This window comes from Cyprinus carpio, chromosome B19 (genome assembly GCF_018340385.1).
Source record: "Cyprinus carpio isolate SPL01 chromosome B19, ASM1834038v1, whole genome shotgun sequence".
Taxonomy (NCBI): Eukaryota; Metazoa; Chordata; class Actinopteri; order Cypriniformes; family Cyprinidae; genus Cyprinus; species Cyprinus carpio.
Genome location: NC_056615.1, coordinates 1,411,476 through 1,435,099, shown reverse-complemented (window position 1 = coordinate 1,435,099; position 23,624 = coordinate 1,411,476). Strand labels below are relative to the sequence as shown.

The 23,624-nt window shown below is 34.8% G+C and overlaps 1 protein-coding gene across 1 annotated transcript; it reads right to left on the bottom strand.

The window, feature by feature from the left end:
• Positions 1 to 1,173: 1,173 nt before the first annotated feature.
• On the bottom strand, positions 1,174 to 21,744 carry LOC109068865 (deleted in malignant brain tumors 1 protein-like). Its single transcript, XM_042745394.1, has 15 exons — positions 21,621 to 21,744; positions 19,630 to 19,683; positions 18,570 to 18,815; positions 17,538 to 17,813; positions 12,602 to 12,913; positions 11,132 to 11,443; positions 9,085 to 9,144; positions 8,766 to 8,820; positions 8,333 to 8,538; positions 8,127 to 8,246; positions 6,699 to 6,773; positions 5,871 to 5,954; positions 5,039 to 5,170; positions 2,174 to 2,251; positions 1,174 to 1,972 (listed from the first exon to the last, which is right to left on the bottom strand). Exons 1-15 carry the CDS (start codon positions 21,670 to 21,672, stop codon positions 1,836 to 1,838), a joined length of 2,199 nt encoding a protein of 732 aa, XP_042601328.1. The 5' UTR covers positions 21,673 to 21,744; the 3' UTR covers positions 1,174 to 1,835.
• Between the last annotated feature and the right edge of the window lie 1,880 nt (positions 21,745 to 23,624).

The following is a 23,624-nucleotide window of genomic DNA, read 5'->3' as shown; positions in this document are numbered from 1 at the left end:
CCCAAAATGAAAATTTTGTCATTAATCACTTACCCCCATGTCGTTCCAAACCCATAAAAGCTCCATTCATCTTCGGAACACAATTTAAGATATTTTGGATGAAAACCGGAAGGCCTGTGACTGTCCCATAGACTGCCAAATAAATAACAGTGTCAAGTTCCACAAAAAATATGAAATACACACTCATAATAATCCTTATTCAACTTTATTCAACAATTCCTTTGTCAACAGTCTCCGCTGTGTCTCTCCATATCCAAAGGAATTGTTGAATAAAGCGTATGCTCTTCTGCTGTGCGGTCTCTCCTTTATCCAAAGGAATCCTTGTGGCACAGATGAATAGAAGTGAGTGTGGCACACAAATAAGGACCACTTTTGTTTTCTTCGCTTACAAAAAGTGTTCCCGTCGCTTCACATAACCCAGATTTCTACCACATTTTCAGGTGTACGGTTTTGAACGTAAGAAACATGAGTGTGGCACACAAATAAGGACCACACAAGGGTTAACCTTATGCCTAACATGCTAAAAACAATATTAAAGGGTTAGTTTACCCAAAAAAATAAAATTAGTCCATTCAGGTGGGTGTATAAACCTTTACAAAAAGGCATCCTGTATATGACTTTCTTCATTCAGACAAATCCAGGCGGAGTTATATTTAAAAATTGTCTTTGATCTTCCAAGCAGTTTTATGGCACTCAGCGAGTATTGCATGCATCAGTACGAAAGAAGTTAAATAAAAAGCGCCCATCCATAAAAAAAAATGTCTCACACAGCTCCAGGGAGTGAACAAAGGCCTCCTGTAGCGAATCTATGTGTTTTACATTGCGCAATCTACATTAAAGTGATTATTACATTTTAAATAGGATGCCTTGAGGGTGAGTAATTTATGGGCTAATTTTCATTTTTGGGTGAACTAACCCTTTAATGTCTCCTGAATGTTTGTCTTAACCCCAGCCAGGGATAATTTTTATTTTGACTAATTCTGAGCAAAATATTCTGAGCAAAAGTATTTTTTTCTGTTCAGGTTCCAGAGGTCTGCTTTCCAAAAGGCATCCAGTTAGAACAAAATAAAAGGACACTCAATGTTATAATGAGAGTACATTGTGCTAATACACAAAATAACAATAACATCAGATCAATCACTTAAGTTTTTTTTTTTACAAAGACAGATTCAGTCATAATCAAAACATTTTATTTGCATGTCATCAGCTGCAGATGCTGCTTTTAGCCTCAGATAATGATTCTAAAAGAGCGCCTTTGATTAATATGTCCTTGTAAGCATTTAGAAATTCAGATAAAAGCATTTGTATATGTAAATATTTGTACTTTTTACACTGGTATGGACTTAATGTACCTACAGTGATGCTAAAATTTGCTTAAACATTTATGATAAAGTTTAATTGTACTATGTAGAAGCAGATATGAATGAACAAAGAAATAACACTGAAAAGACTGAAAGGTCTGAAAGAAGAATGATATACTGTAAAATGATTCTCAGGTATGGTTTCTAATACTGTACTTGTAGTTCAGTCAGAATATTTCTCAATGTACACTCTGAAAAATAAAGGTGCTTCATGATGCCACAGAAGAACCTTTTTTGTCTAAATGGTTCCAAAAAGAACCTTTAACATCTGAAGAACCTTTCTGTTTCACAAAAAAAGGTTCTTCAGATTATAAAAAGTTAAGAAAGAGACAGTTCTTTAAAGAACCTTTGACTGAATGGTTCTTTGTGGAACCAAAAATGGTTCTTCTATTGCATCGCTGTGATTATTTCATCATAAATTATACATCACCATTATTTGTGTAAGTGTAAATGTAGCCACATCACAGTCTGTAGCTAATGTAAGTGACTAGGTTGTTGCAAATAATTGCCAATGTCATCATAGTCACTTTCTGAAGAGACTGCCTCATTATCATAGCTGACGGGAGAGTACAACGGGGAGTCCTCTCTGCTGCCACCCTCTTTATCTAGGTCTGACAATGAAAGATAAACCAAGAAAATGACATATTAGTGCAACAAAATCAAAACATTACCAAAAACTCATGGTTTGAGGTAAAGAGGTTTGTATGCTGCAAACAGTAAACTGAATGGACCGCTGTGAAACATTTCAACAAACCAGTAATACATCAGTTTGATGTGTAAATGTATGTTAATTGCTGCTGGTAGACACACACCTTGGTAACTGAAGGGAGGATCTGTGTTGGGGCCCAGGAATGACCTTCCGGATCCCTGCTTCAAGACATCTGAATTATCTGAGTCAAATTTGGAAAACTGTTATATATACAATACATATGTTATATATAAACTTATGTATATCTAGAGTCCTAAGAAACAACAGGCAACTACTTCAAAATCTTTAAGATCAGTTCTTCTCGTAACCCTCCTAAGCTTTTCAAAAAGGTTTTTTTTCCATTTTCTTTTTTTTTGTCATTTTTGAAGGTTCAGAGTAATTCATAAGAACAGCAAGCAAATACCCAGCACATGATGTTCCTTTTAGTCAATTTTAGGTTCTTATTTACCCCATCCATTTGCTGTTGGTTGGTGATTTTTGAAGTGTAACCTCTTTTTTTTATTAATTTCCCCTGAAATAGTACAAATAAAATAATGCAAATCTTTTGGGATATTAGATATTTAAAATATATGCGTAAGTTTTAAACCACTATATGTACACACGTGGTCAGAAGTTGGTACCATGGTAAATATGATCAAACAAGGCTGTGAAAATAAATCTGCATTGTTAATTCTTCTGATCTTTTATTTTAAAAATTCACAAAAATCTAACCTTTCATTGGAGGATAAGAATTTAAAATGGGGGGAAATATCATTATGCAATAAAATGTTTTTCTCATTGGCCACAATTAACGGTACCCTTTTATTCAATACTTTTTGAAACATCCATTTGCCAAAATAACAGCTCTGAGTTTTCTCCTATAATGCCTGATGAGGTTAGAGAGCACCTGACAAAAGATCAGAGACATTTCCTTCATCCAGAATCTCTCCAGATCCTTCATATTCCCAGCTCCATGTTGGTGGTGCTTCTCTTCAGTTCAGCACACTCCTTGTCTATAGGGTTCAGGTCAGAGGACTGGAATGGTTTGGTTTTGTGCTCAGTGACCCATTTTTGTGTTGTTTTTAAGGTTTGTTTTTAGATTATTGTCTGAATGGAAGATCCAAACATAGCCCATTATAAGATTTCTAACAGAGTCAGTCACTTTTTGATTTCTTATCTGTTGGTATTTGATAGAATCAAAGATGCCATGTATCTAAACAAGATGTCCAGGACCTCCAGCAGAAATATAGACCCACAACATCAAAAATACAGCAGTATATTTCATTGTACACATGGGATACTTTTTATCCCTGTGTTCACCAAACCCATCTTGAGGGTTTGCTGCTAAAAAGCTATTTTTCAGGTACATCTGACCATAGAAGCCAGTCCTGTTTAAAGTTCCAGTCGTGTCTGACAGCTGAATATGCTTGGGTTGTTTTTGGATGAGAGCACTTTCTTTTATTTATTTATTTATTTTCTTGAAAACCTCCCAAAAAACATGCGGTGAAGGTGCTGTGATATTTTTTAAAGGTTTTCTGACCCTGAGACTCAACTATTTTCTGCAGTTCTCCAGCTGTGGTCCTTTGATACTCTTAAACCACTCAAACACTCAAACTCACCTTCTCACTGTGCATTAGGACGATATAGACACACGACCTCTTCCAGGCAGATTTGTAACATTTTATGTTGATTGGAAATTCTTAATTATTGCCCTGATTGTGGAAATGGGGATTTTCACTGCTCTAGCTCTGTTCTTAAAGTCACTTTCTAATTTGTGAAGCTCAATTATCTTTTGCTGCACATCAGAAATATATACTTTGGTTTTTCTCATTGTGATGGATGATTAAGGGAATGTGGGGTCTGTTTTCCCTCCTATTTATATTCCTGTGAAACAGGAAGCCATGGCTGGATAATTTCAGGTTCATAATCACCCTGGTGTGCTCAAAATTGTGAATATGAATGGGAATATACTTCACAGATATTTTATTCATAAGAATTTATAGGGGTGCCAATAATTGTGTCCAACGTGTATTTGATAAAAATATTTATTTCATAATGAGATTTTCCCCCATTTTCAATTCTATTTTCACAGCCTTCTTTTAAATGTGTGTACATATACATACATATTTTGTTCGGCTAAACACATATGATGATATTTTGGTGAGTTCACAATCCACTTAAGTGGTGCGAAGTCAACGATCCTAAGAATAAAGATTCAGAGATATTGGCACACATTGGTGCTTTATAAAGAGCAGAGAGCCAGTTGTGTTCTGGGGGATTCTGACACTTCTGTCTGTTTCAGTTCAGTGTCAGGATCAAGATATTCATGCTCCAGGTTTTTTGTGAGGTTCTTCATCCACGTTTCATGTGCTTGTGTGTTGTTTCACTTGAGCACATTTGTTTTCACTGGCTAGCTGTTCTTGTATTCTCATGTCTGGAGTGAGTGCATGGCTCCTATTATTTATGTGCCTTGTGTAGACTTGACCCTGCCTTCTTGTTATCACATTAGTTTAATTTGTCCCAACTGTCTTCCCTTGTTAGTCTCCTCACTTCCTTCCCTATATATTCTCCCCTTATGCATTGCTGTGCCAAATCATCTTCTATTGTTCCCAGTCTTGTGTGTTCCATGTCCTATTCAGCTTTGCCCTGCTTTTAACTATAGGGTAGTTTTTGTTTGTTATTGTTTAGAAATTTTAAACTAAAGTCCATCTAACTCTGCACCTGAGTCTTCACCATTCCTCACAACAAAACTATAGTGCTATGTGTGGTTAATTAGTATTACTCAGTAATTGTTTGTGTAATTACAAAGTAATAAGGACACCTTAAAATAAACTGTAACTGTAATATATATATATATATATATATATATATATAGATAGATATAGATATAGATATAGATACACACACAACAGCAATCTTGCTTGTATGATATTGCTTAATTCTTTTAATTCTTTTTAAAAGAGAATGAAAAGCTTGGGATGTTTAATACCTGCGGTTTGTAGAAGGTCCTCTGTATTTTCATAACATTCAGCAGACTCCTGTGAGCACGGGTCCTGTGCGTTTGTGCCTGTGTTTTCATAGCTTTCTCCTGACGAGGTGCAGGATGACTCAAACGAGTCCACTGTGCGAGAGGTGATGAGAATACTCATTGTAGACTAATCAAAGACTTTTATATGTAATTTAATTCATAATATTAAAGGGTTAGTTCACCCAAAAATTAAAATTATGTCATTAATGATACGGTGTGTACGTATGTACGGTATACTGTCCATGTCCAGAAAGATAATAAAAACATCATTTACAACTTTATTCAGCATAGACTTCCAATTATAATACGTCAAAGCATCCAAAACACAATTTTGAACAAAAATAACAATAATTACAAATTTATTCAGCATTGTCTTCTCATTGTCGTACGTCAGTGGTGTCACTGCAGTATTGTGAACGCACTCACAACAGACCCGGAAGAGAAGACAATGCTGAATAAAATCATAATTTTTGTTATTTTTAGACCAAAATTTATTTTCTATGCTTCAAAAAATTCTAACTGACCCTCTGATGTCACATGGACTGCTTTGATGATGTTTTTATTACCTTTCTGGACATGGAAAGTATACCGTACATACATTTTCAATGGAGGGACAGAAAGCTCTCAGACTAAATTTAAATATCTTAAACTGTGTTCCGAAGATGAACGGAGGTCTTACGGGTTTGTAACGACATGAGGGTGAGTCATTAATGACATAATTTTAATTTTTGGGTGAACTAACCCTTTAAAGACATCTCTCTTCAGTCAATGGTTTGTTATAAACAGTTCTCACCACTTATAGCAGATCCACGCATCTGCTGTGCATTATGATCAGAGATTTGCTGGTATCCTCCCACTGTGGCCTCTGCCGGGACAGCTGAGACCAAACCGTGTTTACAATCTTTTTCAACTGCTTACACACATTTTCAAAACTCTGCCTCTTTTTTTTTTTTTTTTTAACTTTACACACAAATCCAAAAACTGCACACACACAATACAAAATGTCTCACATCTCGCAAAATGAGGCACTATGTTATCACAAAATATCACAAACACATCTCAAAAGAAAATATTTGCAAACACCTTTGCCATAATTTTAATTCCTGTTAGATTTGTGTGTGTTACACAGAGAATTGTGTGCTGTGTTTTGCAAAAAGTGTTTTATGAAAGGAAATGGTTTGAAGTCAAAGGCTAGTGTATGCTTTTGCAGATCTGGTATGTGCTTCTGCTGTTTGAGTGTCAGCTTTCAGAAACTGTGCAACAAGTGAAGATTTTGTTGAAAAAAAAAACTGTAAATACATTCGGATGATCTGTTATCTGCCTATGCTAGTACGTTAAGACTATTTATCAACAATGTTATACTTTAACATGAATCAATTATTTTACCACTTGAGTCAACTCCTGTGCTCAAACCCTTCAGTAATGGACAGGACAAATACGTTTACCTACAGCTCATAAGGCTTATGAATTAAATTAATTAGTGACCTTATGAAATGTTATTTTGATGAAAGATTTTTTCGAATGACCTTAAAGTGAATTGAATTTTGAATTCATGTTGAAGTTATACTACATAATAGAAATAAAACAGAAATAAAACAAAGTGAAACCTTTCCCTTCCTACCTTCCTCCGTCACACTGTTCAGGTTTGTGACCCTCGCAGCAGGCCTTTTACCATCTGCACTGTATCGCATTGAGTCTAGAGGAGAAAGAATAGATAAGTCTCCTTACAGTACTGCTTACGTGTTTTCAGTTTTATCTCATGTCATGAATTTTAAAACACTTTGTTCTGACATACACTAGGTGAGACCAGGGATGGTTGTAACAAATTTTGCTTTAACCTCCGTAAATTATTGAATGTTGCAGTATTTAGGCCTATTGTAAGTTATTCATCTGTACAAACAATATTTTTTTAAACCATGCCCCCCTGAAATGTTTAATCAAAGACATCACCATGAGCTATTATGATCATATTGCTGTATATGATAAAGATTATGACTTTGAGATTTGTAATGCTTTGTTATATTCATTCTTAGATCATGTTCTTATTGACACTAAATAGCGTTAGTTAAGAAATATTTTGTATATATAGAAATTTACATAAGCCAAGATTTTAAACCATTTTAGAAGTAGTGCACTTTTAGTGTTAAGTATTGTGTAATGTTAATATACAGTATAATATGTTATCTTATTTCAGTGTTACCGCTGAATAAACAGCTGGCAGACACAGACTAACCTTAGACGATCATGCATTTTCCCAGCTAATCCAACGTTTCTGAACTGAATAGTAAAAAAAAATAAAAGCTTCTGTTTCTCTGGCTCCTGGTGTCTTCACTGGTGACTTTAAGAAAGTGCATTATTCTTAAAAACGATGTTATTCTTAAAACTTATGTTTATTATGAACAATTCTTTGCATCAATTTAGGCTTGTCTTATTTTAATTTTAAATCAAAATTATTATATTTACAAAGTTGTTTGCACCGTGCTCCTTTGTCACCTACCTAATATTTTATTTTGGTGCATCAATCTATTAGATTACATAGTATATAAAACCATGATCCACACAAAAATAGTCTTCTTTTTAGCGATTTACTTTACATGTCCTATCTGTGATCAATGTAAAATAAAACGCAAAAAAGAAAACTATTTTTGTATTTTTATATAAATACTTTTTGAAGCTTTTTACTGGCCAATGATTCTTCTGAAATATTTTCTATTCTTTTCAATGCCTGTTTTTTGACATTCATATTTTTTGACATATAAATTACATGGTGAGCTAAAATAAATATATATTTAATAAATATATAGTATATGGTTGAGAAAAGGCCATATATTGTTTTGCCTTTTCATATCATGTCTGTTGTTAAAGGGTCTTTACACCAGTAAAAATATGCATGACTTTATGTGATTAGTTACTCTTTTTAGTGAGTAACACAATTTGCTATTGAAAGTAACTTTCCTAACACTGCTAGCAACTTTATCTCCATGCCTACAACCATCCCAGCTCTCTCCTGCTTTCTCAGTATTGTCCATAACACTTAACAATGACTAACTTTGAAAAGTGGATAAAGGAAAAGCTGTTTCCGGACTGATGTCATGTTGCTCATAGTCTGTGTCATACGATCCACTCTCAATGCTACTCTGAGCCCAGATACGTTGAGGAGATACTGGGACTACAAGGGCACAGAGAAAACAATTCACAAATACAGAAAACAAACGTAGAACATCTGTCACCCGCGTAACACCAGCACACACTCACCCTCAGCATAACCGCTGTTGTTTGTGACTTTGACGAGATGCACAGAATCTCTGTAGTTGTTTTCCTCTGCTTCGGCCGGGGCCTGCAGGTTCATGTATCTCTTCTGGGCCACAGCAGCTAACCACAACGAGGGGAAACACACAACTGGCTCAGTTGTAAATTTCAATGGTGTTCGAATTGAATTGTGTAAAATGTTATTTCTTATTTTTTATGACATGCTCCTGACAGGGTTTGCGAGATTCATCTAAATAAAGGTATTGATGGGTCCACAAGATTTTCTGCCAACAGTTCACTGAAAGAGTTGTGCGTAGTCGTGCTGGTCTGTAGGTTTGCACCCACCTTTCTTCTTTTTATTAATAATACACAATAAGATAACAATAATAAATTCAATATAACAAAAATCAAAAAGAAAGCAAAAAAAAAACAAAACAACCCCAGCTGCACTTTAGTAAGAAACAATCCAGGTGGTTTGTCCATTGTCATAGTCACTGGATGAAAGAAAGAGCCCAGACATGATGAAAGAGTGATGCTTTGCCTTACATTACACAACATTTGCATAAACACAGCCAGCCATAAACGTTGTCTAAATTTAAAGTTAACTTGTCTTTCTTCAGATATATATTTTTTTCTTTGCACAGCCTAACTGTGATTGTAGTGGATTCATTTTACAATCTATTAAATAAGGGGAACTTTACAAATATTGCTTTTGAATCAGCCTCAGCTTTAGTGTTGTTAGAAAGGCTCAGGATCACCTGTGGTTGCTGGTGCTGAGGTTGGTTGTGGACTGGTGGGAACAGGCAGACCAAGAGAATCTGGAAAAGAAGAAATGTGTATTTTAAAGCTGTTTCACACAGGGCTTTTCTGAACTACCTCTGTACTGCTCCAAACTCACTTTAGAGTCTAGTGTTAAAAGCAGCTCCGTAGCTGCTTCGCTTCTGTGTAAACAAATAATCATTAAATAATTAAAATGGAATATAAAATCAAACAACAATTAAAATAGAACACAAATGCAAAAAACAATGGATTAAGATCTCACAAAAAACAAATAAAAGTTTAAAAAAACCAAAAAATAAAGCTTCAGTGGAATTCCGAAAATGGTGAAAAATGAGTGTGTAAAGCTTCAGAAGGCTCTAATTACAGGGTACAGGGGATGGCAACCTATGTCACGCAGAGGGATAATCACTGGCATGTGAGCAATAGGGAAAACTCCGGATTTCTCGCAAACGCTGCGCATTAAAGATGCTTCAGATCAGTGCCTCAGCAGTCTAACAGTGCTCGTCAATGACAAAAAAATTGAGATGGCCAATCAAATAAAAAAATATTAGTCGAAATATTAAATGTGATGTAGCTTGACAATTTTTTTCTCAAATATGGCCATTTCGAGAGAGAAAGAGAGACAGAGATTAAAATTGCATGTGTGAATTACCTGTGTCTGTGTCTCTCTCTTCACACACTGAAGCTGAGTTTAGTTACTTAAAAAACAGTGATTTTACATCTTCGTTGCAGAGAAATATAATGTACAGTTTGAGTTTCGATTAATAAGTCACAGGCTGCATTGACAACAAGTTTCTGAGCCACTGAATGTTTTTGTGTGCACAGTGCGATCTAGGATCTTCGATTGATGTGTGTGTGTGTGTGTGTGTGTGTGTGTGTGTGTGTGTGTGTTTGTGTGTGTGTGTATCAATTAAAGCACATCAATAAAAAAGAACGGTCATTAAACTGAGTGTTTCAATACACAATTGACCTTGTCTCTCACACACAGAGTTGGGTCAAATTGTAAATTTGTTATTCAAAGTGTAATTAAAACATTTAAATAAAGAAACCTTTGAAAAGCTTAACTATTTATGAAAAAAATATTCCAAAACTATTTGCATGATAAACAAATCAAAAGATTTTTTTATGCACTATATAAATACAGCATGCATTTAAAAATGGGGGGGTGTTGGCACAGTGGTTAACCAGAAGAATTAAAAATGGCACCTCATGTCCAAAAGGTTGCCGAACCCTGATGTATGCTTTGTCCAAATACCCACACTTGCGGTTTATGACGTATTTCCTGTATTTGGCCCAAGTGTTCAAGTGAGGATGAAGACCACAAGTGTGTTTACAACTATTCATTACCTGATGGGACTCACTTTAATTTCTGGTGCTTCTAATTAAATTATAAAAAGCAATTGCAAATGATGTACAAAATAAATATAGGCTACTCACCTTCGCACCAACAAAACTTGTAGCACTTTGTTTTACTACCAAATTATATGTAATATCTAATTATTATTAATGTTTAATTTACATTGGAAAGGTTTCCGTGAACTCTCACGATCTTGGCAAAAAGTCTTGCGATTTATTTCCACAACATGATGCATGATAGGATACATTAAGCCTTGAATACCAGTATTCGAGATTTAGTGTGCATTAAGGGCATTGCGCTTTTAAGATCTGAACATGTATGTGGTCTTGCGCACATACTTGCTGTCGCGCGCACGCACTCTCAAGTGGCCAAGACTGCAAGTTTGTGTATTTGGACAAGGCAGTAGTATATGAGCTGTGTGGTATACTTTTTTTTTTCTTTTTCTTTTCTCATTAAAGCTGGACAGACATGGTCACTATGATGGTCACTTTGTTAAGATTTTTAGAAATTATTTTAGTGTTTTACTGAAGAAAATATATATATATATATATATATATATTATATATATATATATATATATATATATATATGTTTTTTTTAGGTATACTATTGTTTTAGCTATTAAAATGTTATATGTGACATTCAAAAACACAAAACATGTTACTTACTATTGCAAATCAGCCCAGCTGCTTTTGATTCCTGGCACGCAAACTTATTATTAATGAGCTCTGTACAATGCCACAGGTATGTGGTACCCTTCGAACAGTAAAAATACCAGAGTGATCCATTTTTATGCTCGAAGGCTTTGTCAAAAGCCGTGAATTGTTTGACCTCTCCACAGTTCAGCAAATTACAGGCCATTTTGGCTTCTTCCTTCTGCCAGGATGCGTCACACACTGTCCCCCAGCTACCATTGCGATGGACCTCCACTCTCCCAGAGCATCGGTCCAGACCTCCTGTCAGTCGCAGAGCCTTGTATTCCATTAAAATAAGAGAAGATGTGTGAACAGACACATGCAATGAGAAAAAATGTAAATCACAAAATCAACTATACACAAACAATACATCAGTGTCACCTTTAACACAGACCAGTTTGATCTGTTTGGTTGGCTTTTTTACCATAACAGTTTTTGTTATTCTGCAGTTGGGATCAAGCAACAAGTTTTGAAGAGGAAATGATATTTTATTAGCTAAAATGTACAAGGCTGCCCAAACTAAAAGTGGCATCAAAAATGCTGTAAGTGCTGCCTTTGACACTATATACCATGACATTGTCAGATAATGCAGACACTGAATGTGAACCCAAATGCACATACTTTATTGAAGGTTTGCAGGACGAACAGGTGAGTAACAAAATAATAACAAGACTGGAACATTTAGCTTTATGAAAATGGAGGATATCTTTGCAGGACAGTCCAACCAGGGAACAAATACGTATTGAGATCACAACAAGCAGAACAACAAAGAAAATCAATGATTGAAAATACAGGTAGGTACTTTACGGGAGAGGAGTCTGAGCAATTCTAGTTTAAGACTGAACTAGGAAACGTGCTGGTAAAAAGAAATCTGGGATATTATTTGTGACCCTGGACTCAATAGTTGTATTGCCGGCACGAGAACCTTAGGGTTAGGAGTCAAACTCTCTAACCACTAGGCCACGACTTCTCCCAGCAATAGCCAACAATACATATGGGTCAAAATTATCTATTTTTCTTTTATGCCATAAATCATTAGGATATTAATTAAAGATCATGTTCCATGAAGATATTTTGTAAATTTCCTACCATAAATATATCAAAATATTTAGCTTTTTTTGCACCCTCAGATTCCAGATTTTCAAATGGTTATATCTCAGTCGAATATTGTTCCAATCCAACTTTCAGATGATGTAGAAATCCCAATTTTAAGAAAAAGATCCATATGAGTGGTTTTGTGGTTCAGGGTCACATTTTGTTTTAGTTTTAAGTATTATGGCATGACTTTATTAACCTCTCAGTTAAATTTAGGAGTGAGAGAAATTATATCAGATCTATGTTCAGATAGAAGATTATTGGCTGAAATATGGATGCATCTGTACTGAAGTCTCTAATTAACATAATTTGAGATGTCATTTATAACTCACACATATCGTCACGTACCTGAGCAAACCACACCTGCGTCCTCCTTATGTCCACAATCGTGTCCATTCGTAATCGCCGGACATTCCCATAAGCTCCTCTCTTTTCCAGTGCAGTTGAGCTCATCCATGTGTATGAGGCCTGTGCCCTGGCCGTATGGTTCACCCTGCCCACTGACAGACACAGCGTACCCGCAGCCCAGCTGTGCACAGACCACATGTGCCTCCTCCATATCCCATCCATCATCACACACTGTACCCCAGGAGCCCCTCCACACCTCCACACGGCCCCCGCAGCGATGACCGCCCCCCTCCAACCGAACGGCAGCATTGCCTGAAGAAACATTTGTGACATTTAGACAATAAAGATAATATTTACATGATACAGACATACAGAAACCTTCACATATAAACTAAAACGATGTTTATGAAGAAAGTAGTATGTGCAGCTTGTATTGTCGTTAAAGTGTACTAATAATTTTTCCATAAAAAAATGTTTGCTATTTGAAGTGACATTGTCTAATTATTTATTTTCAGTTTGGGACTACTTTTCTAGGAACTTCTGGTTATGTGTTATCAGCTTAATTTCTGTAAGTTGAGTTTATGTTAACAGCCCTTGAGTGTGTAGTGTGAAGTTAAAGGGATAGTTGAGTTAAAGAGATAGACCCGACCATCAAACACAAAGAGAACTGAACTTAAGGCTATATCTACATTACCAGATAAGCAGCATTTTCGTTTCAAAGCACTCTCCATCTACATTAGCATTTTCCAAAAGTTTCTCATCCACACTGAAAAGTCGGAAAACATTAAATTCACCTTACTGCATGTTTAAAACCCTCATGAAAGTTCGCTGAGATTAAACAGATTGAACAGACATAATAAGTTTTCACACAATTCATATTACATATTCGCTGGGTTACAGTTCACTTTTTTTATGCCCTTCACTCACTAACTTCCCTCTGTCTCATTTACTCGGATGTATGTCATTGACTACATTGCATGAGTGGCCACTTCCGGTGGAACCTTTGGAATGGGTTGAACTGGAACGTCCTAAGCTTTTGATCACTTAGAATCTGATATATATATATATATATATATATATATATATATATATATATATATATATATATATATATATATATATATATATATATATATATATATATATATATATATATATATATGGCATGGAATCGATCTTACTGATATAGATATCGTACCTCAAAGTGATGATGTTGTTACCGATCATTTCCTTGTATCATGCATGCTGTGTATCACTGATATATTCTGTTACACCAAATACACAAGATAATGATCTTTAAAAAAAGCATCATATGAACCCTTTGGAGAGAGGGAGGCTGGGCGACAGAATCGGGCAGGCTTAGGGGAAGCAAATTCTCAAACTCTCCAAACTAAAAAAACAGTGGTCATGTCACTGAACAAACACAAACTGAAAACAGAACAGAAACATGACTTAAATGTTGCAAAATGCTGATACTTTCTACTTTTTGGGTCAGGTCTTTCTGTCACAGGTTGTGAGGTGAGAGACAAAATGTACAAAGAAGATGAAAGTGAACAGGCTTTAATGCTCCACAGGTTAATTCCGACAGAACATCCAACACAACTTCACAGGGACAAGACCCAACCATCAAAACACAAAGGCTGGGTTCCAGTTCACTTTTGCAAAATGCAGCGGCTAGAGTTCTTACCAGGTCAAGAAAATATAATCATATCACCCCAATTTTACAGTCTCTGCACTGGCTACCTATTAAGTTCCGTATCAGTTACAAATTATTATAACTTACCTATAAGGCCCTTAATGGTTTAGCTCCTGCGTACCTAACTAGTCTTCTACCACACTACAAACCAATCACGAATAGCCTTCCTGAAAAACTCTGGACTTTTGGTAGTTCCTAGGATAGCAAAGTCCACTAAAGGAGTTAGAGCTTTTTTGCATTTGGCTCTCAAACTCTGGAATAGCCTTCCTGATAATGTTCGGGGTTCAGACACACTCTCTCTGTTTAAATCTAGATTAAAAACACATCTCTTTCGCCAAGCATTCAAATAATGCATCTCATAATTTGTAACTGCAGTTGTATCTGATTAAATGCGCTTTCTTATTCTTTAGCTTGTGTTAAACTTATTAATTGTACTTGGTTGGAACAGCAGCTATGCTAATTATGTCTCTATTTGTTTCTCTGTTTTGCCACGGGATGTAACTAGGATTTACACAAGCTCCAGTCTGGACCCAGAACACCTGAGAAGAGATGATGCCAACCCCTAAGAGGACCTCAGATGATGCTAACCCTGAAACAACATACAGAACTACCAAATATTGCTACATACTGCATCATATAATAATTGCTGTTAATAGTGTTCATCGTCTGGTTGACTATGTCTTGTATTAATTTCTCCGAAAATTTCTCCCATATGCACATAAACTGACAGTCACCACTGATAAGCTAGTACTAAATATTGTAGAAACTTAATTTTCTGTAAAGTTGCTTTGCAATTATTTGTATCATAAAAAGCGCTATACAAATAAACTTGAATTGAATTGAATATATATATATATATAATATATATATATATATATAACATGATCTGCGATGATGTCATAGTCGTGTTGCATTGTGGACTACAGAGCGGCCTGAAGTGTGCATATGAAGCAGACTCACTCTCTCGGTCAAAATCGAGGAATCAAGGGTCTGTCCACATAAACCTCCCTCGTCCACTTCACAAAGTGGAACGCACTTCAAAATGTTGGTGGGGAAGTGCTTATGAATTTTGCAAGTGCGTGTCTAAAAGTGAACTGGAAGGCAGCCAAAGAGAACTGAACTTCAGTAAGGGAGATAACGACACACACACCTGAACATATTGATGAAATCAAACGAACAACCACAACCAATAAGACAGGAACAATGAGTCCAAACTAACTAAATTAAAATTCAATCATCATTTACTCAACCTCAAGTTGTGCCAAACCTTAACATAACAGAAGATCTATCTATCTATCTATCTATCTATCTATCTATCTATCTATCTATCTATCTATCTATCTATCTATCTATCTATCTATCTATCTATCTATCTATCTATTTATCTATCTAGCACCTTATTTGGACACTGACACTGTTGTATGCCAACAGAACAGAATTAAAAATTAAACAATCAAGTTGAAATTGAAGAACAGACTTTACGCTTTAATTCAAGGGGTTGAACAGTATAACGTAAAATTCTTAGGAATTACAACCATTTTTATACACAATGCCCTCATTTTCAGGGGCTCAAATGTAATTGGACAAATAAATATAATCATAAATTAAATGTTCGATTGACTTGGCCATTGCAGAATATTCTACTTTTTACCTTCAAAAACTCCCGAGGTGCTTTTGCTGTATGTTTTGAGTCATTGTCCATTTGTACTATGAAGCATCTTCCAATCAACTTTGCATTTGACTGAATCTGGGCAGAGAGTATATCCCTACACACTTCACAGAATTCATCCAGCTGCTTCTGTCTTCTGTCACATCATCACTAAACACCAGTAACCCAAAGCCACTCGAATCCACACAACCACACCACAACACAATTAGAATCAACTCCAGAACTTTTACCTGCTTAATTGATGAAGATATAACGAAGGAATAGCCATCTGTCTGTGAAACAGCTTTTGAGTCAACTGTCCAATTACTTATGGTCCCTTGAAAAAGGGGGAGGTACATATGAAACAGCTGTAATTCCTTAACCTTTCCTCCAATTTTGATGAAAATACCCTCAAATGAAAGCTCAAAATTTGCAAAATTTCTGTTCAGAGGGAACCAGAACCTGTTTGGCTACATACATTCTTCAAAAGATCTTTAGTGTTCAGCGGAACAAAGCAATTCAAACAGGTTTGGATTAAATCGAGGGTGAGTAAATGATGACAGATTTGTAATTTTTGGGTGCACTATCCCGTTAACTTTACATGATACACTCAAGGGCTGTAAACATAAAGGGTTTTACGGCTTTACACGGTGGAACAGAAAAACTGCATGTCATTTTGCACAGACATTTTATCACATTAGCTTCACATGTGTAATGTGTAAGTTATAATATGATTTCAAAATAGTGTGTATTTTAGCAGTGTCCCATATGGCAAATATAGATATATATATATATATATATATAGATATAGATATATATATATATATATATATATATATATATATATATATATATATATATATATATATATAATGTATAATGTAGGATATTATATATATATGTATATATATATATATGCTATATATGTATATATATATATATATACATATATATATATATATATATATATATATATAGTGTGACCAAAATATATTTTAAATATATGCCAAAAATATGTAATCATATGTAAAATATATAAAAAGTGAAGCTCAATGAAATATATTTTTGAAATAGAAAATATACCAATTTAGTTTCAACCCCCATATACAGTACCAAAATATATTTAAATATGTATTTCAAAAAATATATTTCCAATCTTACAGTAGCCTAGGCTAAATGCAAATTATATATAGTTATTTATTTTTTTTACATTGTAAAGCATGTTTTTCGCAGAATTGTATTCAAATGTGTTAAATGTTCATACGCTATAGACAACAAATGAAGTTTTTCTTCAAATGTGCCATACGTGAATGTATATTCTTGGATTAAAATATATAGCACAACATATATTTTTAAATGTTTTTTTTATATATTTAAATATTTTTAAATATTAATATTAATATATATATTTTTAATTTTGGTTTTCACAAATTGAGGCACACGTAGAAAAGATTTTCTGTGATAACTGACATCATGTCACAGATGCTGCCAGCAGAACTTAACTTGTACTGAACCCAAAACATTTCTTTAAATAAATATGTTGTCACTGATTTCATAACTATAACATGATAATGGAAAATGTACCGACTTACCACATTTAACTTCAGAAAGGACTGAGCAATTGGAGTTAATAACCTCACTACAGTTCTTCAGCTGATTGTTGTGATAAACACAGTTTGTGAAACAGGTTGTGTTCAATCCCGCTCTGCTCTGACTGAGACTGTAGACCTGTCCACAGCCAAGCTCACGGCATACCTCACGGGACACATTGTGGACAGTGTCTGCAGTCAGAGACACAGAAGATTTCGGGTCTGGGGATTTGATAGTCCAGGAACATGGGCTAGATATTTGAGCCACCAAGGGGGAACCTGCGGGTAAGAGAAGATAATCAGAGTTTCAAATTCAAGAATTTAATAAGATGCAAAAATGCCATTCTCTTAAAATAAATGTGAATCTGGACCACAAAACCAGTCTTAAGTGTCAATGTTTTGATTGAGATGTATATGTCATCTGAAAGCTGAATAAATAAGCTTTCCATTGATGTATGGTTTGTTAGAATAGGACAATATTTGGCCGAGATACAACTATTTGAAAATCTGGAATCTGACAGTGCAAAAAATCTAAATATTGAGAAAATCGCCTTTAAAGTTGTCCAAATTAAGTCCTTAGCAATGTATATTACTAATTAAAAATTACGTTTTGATATATTTATGGCAGGAAATTTACAAAATATCTTCATGGAATATGATCTTTACTTAATATCCTAATGATTTTTGGCATAAAAGAAAAAGCGATAATTTTGACACATACAATGTATTTTTTGGTAATTGCTACAAACATACCCGTGCAACTTAAGACTGGTTTTGTGGTCCAGGGTCACAAATAAATAAATAAACATATATTTAAAAAAATAAATAAATATTTTTAAAAAATATTACAACATTGTAAATGTAGTTCTTCATTGAAATATTAGCTAAATAATCAATAAATCTAATTTATTATCATTATTTTTATTTTAGTAATTTATTTAAACTACATTTTAAACAGAAGCACATACAGTTTCATGCAATGCATTCCAGCCTACAGACATTACATGTTCTATTTCACATCCCACCGGTGCTTACCGCAAATGACCTCAGAAAGCCTCTTGCAGTTGCTTCTTACAGTCTGACTGCAGCTGCTTAGCTCAGAGTCATGATAACGGCAGCCTGTGAGACAGGTACTGTTGGATTCTGCATCATATGCCCCTAATTTATACACATCACCACATCCCAGAGACAGACAGATCTGAGAGGAGAGATGGTTAATATCCTCCATGGCTATAACTGGAGAGTTGCTGAGGGTCCCGGAGCACGAGCCAGATCCCTGATCTGCTTGTGACACAACAGAGAATACAAGAAAATGTACCATTAATATTTTTCAGTGCATGCTACTGGTCTGTTAACTAATCTTTGGTGTCTATAATTCCAAAGAAAAAATGGCCTCTGTAATGTTTAATCAAAATGTAATAACTTAGCTCTGTCTTTGCTCCTTTTCTATTGACTCTAAGAATGTAAAGACTAACTGGATAATGTTAACCAACCCAAACATTTTTTAGCATTTGATCTTGCAGTTAAGTGATATCCAATTAATCCCCAATGCATCAAATTAAAATACCCTGCTTCTGAAATACATCACATTATAGAAGCATCAAGTATGTGAATGGCATTTAACTTTGAGTGAAAATCTCTCTGAAATACATCTTACATAAAATATCAAACGGATATTAAATGTTGTTACATGAGTGCACAAACATATTGAACCCAGTTAAAGCAATACAGCACAATGCTGCATTTTATACACATAACAAACCATAATGGTGTTCAGATAGTAACAAAAGCATGGAGCTCAACATAATCTGACATCTCACACTCAGCCTGTTTGATGTGCCACCTGTTTCAGTGCAACAAAGAGAAAAACACTGGAAGTGAGCAAATGTGCACCGGCTGAACAAGTGTCGCCGCAACATCCTGTCAAACTATTCAAAGGGGTTACAAATTATGTAAAATATTCTTGACAATGCTCTTAATCTTTGCATTCAGAAGTCAACAGAGTAAAAAACGAGTATTGCACATGTAAACTAAAAGAAAAAAAAAGCCATGAATATCAGTATGACATACACTATTAGTTAAGCAACTAACTCACGTTTCACATTAACTGTGACCTTTGGAGGCTCGGTAGAGATGAGACTGTCGTATCCTGAAAAAAAAAGGCAAAAAACTTTACGGTCTTGATCAGCTGTTGCCTCTATATTACATAGGTGGAATAATATATTCACCAGAGAAAGTATTTAATGAAAAATCACATGGTTTTGTTGCACCGTGTTCCAGTAACTGCCAGATCATTGATTTTCCATAAAACACAAGTGCAGCTGACAGCTCAGTGTTTCTGCTAAAGTTTTATTCTTTGCGTCAACCAAAACCCTTAAACTAAACTACATTACATGACAACTGAATGGTTAATTATATAACGCTTACATACATCCTACAGAATCTGCAACATGAAAATAATTTTAACAAAATAAGGGGATCGTAAAAATTGTTTGTTGTTTTTTAGTACTGCCTTGAACAAGATATTTCACATAGCACGTTTATAAGACAAAATAATTTCTGAATTTACAAAAAAATGACCCAGTTTAACAGTTAATCTGCTCTTGATTCGTAATGCTGTGTGTCATTATGTGGATGATCTTTGACTGAGATTTTTTTTTTCTTTTTTTTTTTGATTGTTTGTTTGATCTTTTGAGAAGCATGTAAATATCATATGTGGCTTCTAAATGGCAAGTGTGTTTATAGGCTGTGGCTCGTCAGTCATTTATGATATTAAATTAAAATGTAATTATTTTTCTTTATACATCTCCTTATTTATTCCTTTCATTTTCTGTTTTTGACAAGAAAGTAACTGCAACCTTTGTATATCAACGGGCTGATATTCAAATTGTCTTACTCTACAACCAAATGCTATTTTTCAAATCTGTCATAATTTTCATGTTTCCTTTTTTTTTCGCAGACACAGACATGAAAATAAAAAATAAAAAAAATAAAAACCTATGGTTATCCCTTCAGACGTCTTAAAACACATATATGTAGATCAAGGAAATCTTTTTATCTTTATTTTTTTTTTTCAGGGGGCCCCAAACTCCCCAAAAGGACTTAGTTATCGGCCCTTGGTATTTTTAAAACCGTGCATATGGCCATGGTTTAAATAGATAATGATAATAATAATAATCACAATCTTTATTCTCTATAGCACCTTTAAAATTAAATCTCAAAGCGCATTGCAAGAATATGATCAAACAAAAGAGAAATATGAATATATAAAGAAATGCATTCATCAAAAAGAAGTTAATTCAGATACGCAATACAAATAAAATAAAACAAACAGAAATGATGAACAGAATAAAATAAAATTAATCAATCACAAAATGATGGAATAAATCTACCCTAAAACAAGCACGTTTTAAGGGAAGATTTTCAGACACAAACAGATTTCACTCGCTTATTCTCAGAAGGCAGAGACTTCCATAGAGCTAATGAAGAGAAAGCCCTATCACAATAGATATTAAATGAGTTTTATTTATTTATAACACTGTTTGATTATTTTATTGCTTTTCTGTTTTGAAAGATAATGTTTTTATTTTTAATTTAGCAATGACACATTACCTTAATATAAAATGACATATAAAAAAAAGATAAAATTGTACAAAAGACTTTAAATACATGCTTTTGTTTTGTTTTTGTTTTTTTCATTAAAAAAATCCTGGAAAGACACTAGCGGTTTTTCACAGATCATTAAGCAGAGCAATCATTTTCAGCTGTGATATTAATAAGAACATTTATAGTACCAAACCAACATATTATGATTTCTTACTAGCTGCTGATAATGGATATTTACCAAGACAAAAATAATTTTGTAAACATAAAATAGTTATTTAAAACTGCAGTAATATTTAACAATATTACTGTCTGTGGCTGTTTTTGATTAAATAAATGCAGCCTTTGTGAACATAATCTTCTTTCAGAATGATTGAAAATCCTTACTGATCCCAAACATTTCAATGATAGATAGATAGATAGATAGATAGATAGCAGGCACGATATTATTTTTATAATTAGAAAAAGCAAGCACTCTTCTACCTTGTATTAAAGCAACAGTTTGGATGATGGTTATGATCTTTAAGGTCTCCATTCTCCATGAGTTGGATGATGGTTGTGTTCAGTACTGCTGTGCTTTCACTCTCTGAATCACAAAGAGGAAGTGACACTTCTTGTATTGTCTGCCTTTCTTCTTCTTCTTCTTCTTTTTTTTGAAACCACACATTCCATGTAAACCAGGGTTCCTCAATTATTTTTCACAGAGGGACGAATTCTGCCAAAAGATGGTCACAAGATAAATATTCATGCAAATCAACTGTTCCTGCTCATCTCCAGATTGGATCTCTTCTCTCCACTTTCCCTTATTTCAGATTCAATTATTAGATCTGTCATAATTAATATTTTAGTTTTTTGTTTTTGTGTTTTTTTTTTTTTTTTTTTTTTGGGGGGGGGGGGGGGTCAAACTGTAACACCGTGTGTAAGGTAATGTGTCATTGCTAAATTCAAAATAAAAACATTAGCATTATCTATGGTTATAGACTGTAGGTCCCGACCAGACGCGACGTGACGCGACGCGACGCGATAAAAAAAAATATCTTCTATAATGGTTTTTATTTTCTGTGACGTCGCGGCAGGAACAAAATACAAAATATGACAGTAATACTCATAGGTAATGATTATGTGCTTTATTCACTATTAAAAGTGTCTAATGTAAGTTTGATTATTATTTTGCGTGATTTTTATTGCCTTAGTGAAATTAACAATAGAAATTTTAACTCAGATCTTGAAAATAAACTTACATTAAAACTCTGAACTCACTGCGAACCAACATCCATAATAAAGATAGTATCACTCACTCACTCACTCACTTACTCACTCACTCACTCAAAACTGTTCAGTTCATTTACATTTGAAAAATCTATTTTCTTTGGAGTGTTACGAGCTCTTGGTGCATAAAGAAGATCTGTAAAGTTGCAAATGTAGCTGGTTCAAATATTACAAAATATGAATATTGTTAATGAACTTCATCAAAACTTATATTATTTTTTGTGCTTCACACTTGTTTTTGGAGTTATAATGGGGCATAATTGTACATAATTAATTCTAGTGGGAACCGTTCATGCAGAATATTGTCTTATATGGGGCACATATTGGTGACACATGATACCTCGTGCGATTGGCCAACAGCGCCATCTTTAGAAGCACATATGCTGCAGAGGGGGTCGGTTGTGCTTTCTCTCGCTCTTCAAATGAGAGTGCTGCTTTCTCCATGCTGTATGGGCAGACTGAAAGGGAGAGAGGTGTATCCCCAAAAAAGTTTAATTGTGCTCTGTATGTTTCTGCAAACCTGCTTCTTCAGAATAAAACATCCTGAGACCTCCTCCAACCGCATTGTCTTCACTGAGAACAACAAAACACAACCAGAGTAAACCTGTAACACAAAGACTAAAGTCTCAAATCCAAGGAGATATTTTTTATAAAAGTTAAGACTCGTCCACACCCTCCTAAAACTACTCATTTAAACATGCCCCCACATGTCTACATCACTGTGTGGGAAGATTTGCATAACACCGCCCTAATGTTCACGCAAAGAAAGAAGGTGTAACTTTTATTCTCGCTGTAGTATTGTTGTTGCCGCGCCACCATGTCGTGAAGGCGCTGTGTTTCGTTGTGAAAGCAAAACTACTTTGTTTGGGCTTCCAAAAGAGGACAATTTCCACTTCGTCATGCCTAGAGCTGATCCGTGATGGTCACTGAGGAAATACATCAACTTTGTGCTGTGGATCGCCGGATTGGCTTTCACCGTGGATGAAGCGGATTCCAGCCCGGGCCGTCACATGTGGTCCGTCACATCGAATCCGCGGCCGTTCCTTTCTCAAGCTCACAGTGTGTGAAGCTGTGTGCATCTTATGGAGGGACTGTTTCCTGAACCTTCAGAGTAGCCTACATGGGTCTGGATCAAACGCTGTTTCTATAAATGTGGGGCAGTTACAACTTGAAAGAAAGACAAGACTGGCGCTTTTTGACTCACAGCCTGTAAGTACA